General features: G+C 39.8%; 1 protein-coding gene across 1 annotated transcript; it reads left to right on the top strand.

Moving 5' to 3' along the window:
* Positions 1 to 244: 244 nt before the first annotated feature.
* Positions 245 to 6,090, top strand: LOC129423676 (G2/M phase-specific E3 ubiquitin-protein ligase-like). The gene is made up of 7 exons (XM_073856629.1): positions 245 to 518; positions 591 to 745; positions 832 to 1,070; positions 5,364 to 5,386; positions 5,495 to 5,517; positions 5,624 to 5,646; positions 5,951 to 6,090. Exons 1-7 carry the CDS (start codon positions 309 to 311, stop codon positions 6,088 to 6,090), a joined length of 813 nt encoding a protein of 270 aa, XP_073712730.1. The 5' UTR covers positions 245 to 308.
* Positions 6,091 to 7,408: the final 1,318 nt, after the last annotated feature.

Raw genomic sequence — 7,408 nt, 5'->3', positions numbered from 1 at the left:
AGTTTGTTGGTGAAAGTGCTGATGATTATGGGGGACCTCGTAGGGAATTTTTCAGGTTAACTCTTCTTTTGTTGTTGTTGCAGTCCAAATTTATACATCCATCAAAAATGTAGCATCAAACAGTTTTTGTTTGTTTCTTAAAGTTATAGCAGAATGTTTTGCTTTATAATAGTCTAATACTAAACACATATTATAGGCCTTAATTTTAATGATAATTCAATAATTAATTATTTTTTTGGTTTTGTATTAGGCTTTTAATACAGGCTGTTCAGTCTTCATTTGGAGTTTTTGAGGGGAAAACAGGCAAGATGTTTTTTACTTACGATCAATCATCTGTGGAGATGAGAAGATATTACATTGCAGGAAAGCTGATTTCTTGGTCTCTGATGCACGGAGGACCAGGAGTTAAAGCACTGGATACCACATTATTCAAATTAATGTGTGGTCAAAAAGTTACAACAGAGGACTTTGACTGGCATGACCTCCCAGATAGTGAAACTCAAGATAAAGCACGACAGGTACGCATCTTACATACGTTTAAATAGAAAGCAGTTATGTTTGTGAGGCTAATGCAATTTCTCTTAATTAAGGTATATCTCTGTCAGACACAAGATGAATTGAATGGAATACAATCCAGCCTTAGCGAATGGATTGCTGACTGTGGTGTTCCTGGAATATACAGTGCAAAACCTAAAGATATGAGACGGATATATGGGCAGGTGATAAAACACTACATGAACCTCAGGTATGAAACTCAAAATAATTTTTAACAATGTTACTTTTTTTCAGATTGCCTTACAAAAAATAATGTGTTTTTTTTACATATTTTAGAACAGCAGACATGATTAATCAGTTTAAGGATGGCATGAACTCTTGTGGCAACTTATGGAAAGTTGTTGAAAGAAACTGGAAGGTTTTCCTTCCTGTGTTTACCAATCAGCAGAAGCCACTCTCCAGAGAGGATTTCAGAGCTCTCTTTACAATATCCTGGAGTGAGGAGGGAAGCAACCTTAAAGATAAAGAGGAAGATACAATCTTCTGCTGGGAGCTATTACTGAATAAAATTCAGGGTAAGCAGACAGGTTTTATCCTAATCATGGAATAATATGCATGTTTGAGCTGCTTTAATTTAAAAACATCCTGCACTGACATTTCTTAACCTATATCAGTGCCATTGTTTTGTATGAAGATGCACACTGGTAATATTTTTTTTGTAAGGTATGTTTGTAAAAACTACTTAAATGTCCTTATGTAACTAAACCCTGTCCGGGTAATTGCGTCTTAAAATCTACCATGATTATGACACTGTTAAATGCCTGGGACAAGCAGTGATACAGACAGTAAAATAGTGCTGTTAACTACATATCTCTAATCTTAAAACTGTTGTTTAATTACTAGCTGCAACAGACTTTTGTAGTTGTTTTTCTCTTACTGGTATCTGGATTAGTCACAGCTTTTTTTCTCATTTTACAGAAAAACAATCAACAATAACCTTTGAGGAGATCTTGCCATTTGTTAGTGGAGCAGACAGTATTCCCCCATTGGGCTTTCAAGGACAACCAACAATTGACTTCCACACACAAGAAAATCGCTGACTTCCATTTGCATCCACATGTGGCATGGTTCTGTTTTTACCTAGAGGCATTCAAGAAGAAGAGGAACTAGCTGACATGCTCAACACAGCACTCAAAGGGTACCTTGGATTTGGAAAAATTTAAATGAACAAAATTAGATAAATGCTTTCATTCTAAAATGTTCTAAAAGAATATTACAACAGGAGTTAAAGTTGTTTGCAAACTTTGTTAACAAGTTCAAAAATAAGTTCAATGTTGAACATCAGAATGCTTTGAAAATAGCCAATTTAAAGGGTAAGACCCTTCTGATGGACATTAAGTAGAAAGCAAAGCAAAGCACTTTGGACACTAAAAACTGCTGGGCATCATTTCATAACATCTCCATTTTGTTTGGTGAATGTTTTGAAAACCAATAAAAAGTGAATGTAAAAAACAAATCTCTTTATTATTTTCGTTTCAATATTGCACAACCTCAATTTACAAATTCAAGGTAATCATTAACCTCCTAAGATCTGAGCTTTGGTTTGTCTTTATTTAAAATTTGGGGGTAAGGAAGAACCAATAAATAAGAACCAAATGTTTTTCTTTGAACATGTAATTGAAGCAGTGTAATTGTCTAGGTTTGTGTAAAACAGGTTGCAGTTACACAAATTAAGTATTAAGGTGCAAACAACAAAAATGTGATGTCTACATATGTGGACAGGCTAGGTCTTAAGAGGTTAATGTAAAACAAGGTGATCCACTGTCATGCAATGTTACATAAATGTGCCATGTTTTAATAGTTCTGTTTTGACTTCATTTAAATGGTTTCAATACACATCGTAAATATTTTAATAGATTGTTGTGGAATGTTGAGAACGTCAATGAATATGTAACTATATAAATGAATCAATAAACAAGTAACTCAAAATGAAAACTCCATTTCCAGTTGAAATGGTAAGAATTTACTCTCCCTGATGGCCTATATTTCAAGGAAGCTAATGGCTGGCTCCAAAAGATCAGTGCTAGAGCTGTAATCGGGCCTTAAAAGTTAGGCCCAAAATGTCCGGAGCCCGACAGAATGCAGCCCGAACCCGAACGTACATTTAGATTGACAGCTTTTTAAAAGCCCGAACCCGTTTACAGCCCGACATTATTTAAATGTGCGCACACACACAGCTTTTGTCAAGAATGAGAAATTTACACAGGTTTTAACATTATTTATTCATGACTAATAATCTACACGCCACTTGAAAGTTGAAACAAAGAAATAAAATAAGTCATCTGTAACATTGTAACATCTCATTCTAAATAGGCTTATGCAATACACTATAAATATGCCAATAAAATTATTATTTCTTAACGAATTAAATTAAGATAATACATTCTGAATTAAGATGGGTATTTGGCAATAATGAAATTAAGAGAAAGGCTCCGCGTCCGCGGGATTTGCGTCGGCACTTCTCTCCATTACTGCCAACATTAATATCCTCTGTCTAAACTATGTATTTAAGACTCGATTCATATTTAGTTATACATTGAAAAACCTACTCACCAAGATTAGGCTACATGTTTTTGATGAGGAAAATCATTAAATCCACTGTAAATGAATTCAGCGCGGTCCTGCGCTACTGATAGTGCATCCAGCAGCATTGAACTTGACCGCTCATTTACCTCACAAAGCCGGAGCGCAAGTCCGAGCCCGGCCTGAGCCCGTGTAAAATGTTAGAAATGAAGCCTGAACCCGCCCGAGCCCGTCGGGTCCCTAAAGTATTACCTTAAGTTCTGCTATGCGTTGCAACAAAGTCCTTAAGTCACATTTTCTCTTAAAAACTTAAGGGACTATAACAGGTCCCTTAACGTCACACGCGATGGCTGCTTTTATGGTTATTTAAGAAAATGAAGTACTAACGCGCATTTCTAAAGATCAAAATAATCCCTAGAGAAAAAGATGCGCATTTATTAGGAGAATAGCAGTTTGATCGTCCGTCAATCTAAAGTGTTTCCAGTTTGAATTACTTTGAGGTTTTATACACGCGGCACTTTACAGTCTGTTATTTGCGATGTTTCATTGTACACAAATCCGCCGTCTGTCGAGCTGCGTGCGTTGATTTGTTACCGCTGTGAGATTTTGTAACCATAGCAACCGCGTCTCCGCTGCCGTGTTTTGGCAGAGACTACCGTAAAATACTTAGTATAAACACTTAGGTAAGGGTGACAGTTAAGACCTTTGTTGCAACGCTCTTAAATAAATCACTTACCTCAGGGATTTTTTCTCCCTCAACGAAACCCTAACTTAAGAAGTTTCATGCAACCGGGCACAGTTCCTAAATCATCACGTCTTCCACCAAGTGGATTGACAAGCTGCACAAGTTGTTCTATTTGTCCTTCTTGAATGTTGAATTGGTTGGCAGGGATCTGAACAGCTTCTGGCCAGTGGAACACAGTTTGAGGATGTGGGGTGACAACTTCGGCAACTGGGGGAGCATTCGCATCTGGAGCTGGTTGTAATGCCCAGAGATGCATTTCATTGTTAGTGTCAATTTTACCCTCACTCTCCAAGAGCGTGAATAAGGAATAATAAGTATTGGTGATGCCCCGCCAAACATCACCCCACAATCTTTCAATCCTTTGTGCGTGCTCCTTCCTCTCAGAGCACTTCCTCTTGTTGAGCCTCGGAACACAGTTATAAATAGACAGACGGAATTGTTCTCCCCTCCATTATCACAGCGAACTCTTGAAGGTATTCCATGTTTGCCAATAGCATCTACAAAGCTCTCAAAAACTGTGTTGCTGCGATTGTTGTCTGAAGCCTTTAAGAAAACAACAAGTCTGCTGTAGCCATCTATGCCGCCGTGTATTACAATTCACCACCTTCATAGAGATAAAGATACATGATAGTAATAAAAAGCATATTGTAGCACTGATAAAACTGAATTTTCATCTTTTGGTGAACTACCCCTTAAAATAGGTTGCATCAGTGATATTACAATAAAATTATTTAATACAATTCAAAGAGACTAGATAACTTCTTGTAATGAATGATAAAAATGCAAAAATATGTAAAATTCTTTGTAAGTTTTAACAAAGTGACCTAAAAAAAAACAGAAAGAACTATGGGTACCTGATTAACTTATGATTGCCATCCAAATGCCATAATGCGTTTGGCCCGGCAACTTTGTAGACTCTTCTGTGTAGCCTGCGTGTTGTGACTCTCTGAGCTGCTCCCACTGGATTGGTCCTGATCAAACTTTGTCACACTCTGTGACGCTGCACTATTAACCCTTGACCTGCCAGACGTTCTCTTACTGATTCTGCCCCAAGCTCATCATTTCCTCCAACCAGTTCTCTGACTTGGTTATCAAGATCAGAATCAGACATATCAGAATATCTGTCTCTCAGTGAAATACTGAATTTCCTGTTTGTATGTCACAAGTCGGGGCGGACCCAGATACTATAAGGCCACGCCCTTTTCTAATTCCCACCTCGAGGAGGTTCCCAAAGCCACCCCAATGACCAGACACACAAGGTACAAGTGAAATTTAAAATGGAACTTTATTAAATTATTTAAAATGGAAAAAAACAGGGAAGGGAAAGGGGGACTTAAAATATGGGCCTCTTCTGGCCTCTTTCTTGATCCCGTGGCGCCCTCCGTTAGTCTCCGCAGGCAGAGCTTCAGGGGGGAACAACTGCAGTATTGGTCAGTACTTTTGCAGATAACTATTTCGTAGTCCTTCTCCTTAAAAGGCTTGTGGCTGAAACACAGAATCAACACTTTCACAACTCACTGTGACTTTCTCTCTCTTACAGGTGGGCTGGTGGCGGCAGACACGGTAGGTATTTCTCGGGTATTTGATTCGTGCTCTCCTTCTTTAGAAGGCTCGTGGCTGAAACACAGAATCAACACTTTCACAACTCACTGTACTTTCTTTCTCTTACAGGTGGACTGGTATCAGCAGACACGGTAGGTATTTCTCTGGTATCGGATTCGGGCTCTCCTTCTTTAGAAGGTTCGTGGCTGTAACACAGAATCAACACTTTCACAACTCACTGTGCTTTCTCTCTTACAGGTGGACTGGTATCAGCAGACACGGTAGGTATTTCTCTGGTATCTGACTCGTAATGGCATATACTTTTTCAATAGCCTACTAGGTGTGCAGTGAATGGATGTACTCACAGACCTTTCGCGGCGAGATGGTTACTTGTGCTCTTGGCTTCCTAGGCCTCTGTACAACCCAGGGAATGTAGTACTGTCACCGCCAAGCCAAACGCTGCCCTCTCCTCTCCGTACGTGTTACTCCAGAGAACTGGACAGGGGCGCACCTTTGAGGAGGCTCCGTGACAGACAGGTTACTACACGCTAGACTTCCATACACACACTGTGCCTTCTTTTATAGATACATCAGCATTCGAATCTCTACTCACGCAAAGGTCTGGATCCTCTGTACAACCCACCACCGGCTTCACCATCTCCACAACAAGGGCTCTGGACACCACGCCCGTCTCCAACTGGTTTCACTACACAGCATATGATTAATAAGCACTCCACCCTCTGCACGGCGTCTTCTCTTGCAGCCGACTCACTATAATGGCTCCTGACAAAAGATACACAGCACGACACTGCACGACATCAAGTGTAACACTCAGCAAAGTCACGACTCACCCATGACACACTTTTAGTGACAAATAGTAAGGTCAGGCCAAGATCTTCCCGGAGTCGGCTATGGGCCGGCGGGGCGTTGTAATGAAGGCTGATGGTTGAAGTAGCTGTTGTAATGATCCTCCTTCCTTATGATGATACACGGCCGGCTCACCTAACACTCTGCTCCGCGACAGGGCCGCTATCTTCGTTCACCTGGGGCTTACACACACATGAAACAATGCACTTTCAATAAATACATCCAGCTGTAAATCCCTTGTACTCACGATAAGTTGTCACTCTTTCTCTCTCAGGCCTCCGTGATATCCACACGGGCTAGTTTCATTCTTGGTGTACGTGTTCCAATCTCATTCATCCGACTACTGTGTTGAAGACATGTAATATCAACTTCCTCATCACATCAATAAACTTCCAATATACTCAGCCACTGATTTCCTCTTTCCTCGTTTCCCTCGTTCCTCTTGAATCATCCGTCTGCTCACCACCACAACACAGTATCCGCTTCACCACCGTAAACAAAGGACCCAGTCAACACCAACAAGCCCGCTGGGCAAAAATTAACGCTAACTTTTAGTTTTCTCCTCCTCTTTATACTCCTTCGTTTCATTATATCCTCCAATCCCTGATCGCTGCATTTGTTTGTCACAACTGTGTCTAATTTGCTTGATTTCGGTTGCGGCGTTTTCCCGGAGGTTCCGGTGTTTCCACTATGCCGCCGGGTGGAACTCAACTCCAGGCGGAACCAACCTTCCAGCGTTTTGGTTCCGCCCCATGTATTCGTCACCGTGTGACATGTATAAAAAAGTAAGAGAGAAAAGGAGATTGAATTATACAAAACTATTTTGTGTAGATCTTGTTAAAATCTCAAAGCAGTTATATCAATGCAATAATGTATCAAACTCAGATACAATGCTAACTAGATTATTTTGAAAACTATGATACCCGTTACTTATTTTACCCTTTCTACTCACTCACATTTAGTTAAACTGCCTGGACGATTGCATTTTCTGGTTTTAACCTGTGCCTGCTTTTGACTTTGTTATTGCTTCTGCCTATTAAATAACCACACACGGATTATTACAAGATACCAGTTAAAGAGTTGAAGATACCATTCATTATTGTAAGACTGGCATATAGTCACTGAAAGTGCCAATTTTAGCAAATTTCCTGTGTAACATGGAATTTGTTCCATCTT

Source organism: Misgurnus anguillicaudatus, chromosome 19, assembly GCF_027580225.2.
Source record: "Misgurnus anguillicaudatus chromosome 19, ASM2758022v2, whole genome shotgun sequence".
In the NCBI taxonomy this organism is placed as follows: Eukaryota; Metazoa; Chordata; class Actinopteri; order Cypriniformes; family Cobitidae; genus Misgurnus; species Misgurnus anguillicaudatus.
Note: the sequence above shows the minus strand (reverse complement) of the source record. Positions and strands in the feature narration are given on the sequence as shown.

Excerpts from the sequence above, each read along its gene's own strand:
- LOC129423676 (XM_073856629.1), top strand. The coding sequence starts at position 309 with ATGTTTTTTACTTACGATCAATCATCTGTGGAGATGAGAAGATATTAC. Across the intron at positions 1,071-5,363 it reads ATTACTGAATAAAATTCAGG|GTGGGCTGGTGGCGGCAGAC; the intron begins GTAAGCAGACAG and ends TCTCTCTTACAG. Across the intron at positions 5,647-5,950 it reads GACTGGTATCAGCAGACACG|ATACATCAGCATTCGAATCT; the intron begins GTAGGTATTTCT and ends CTTCTTTTATAG.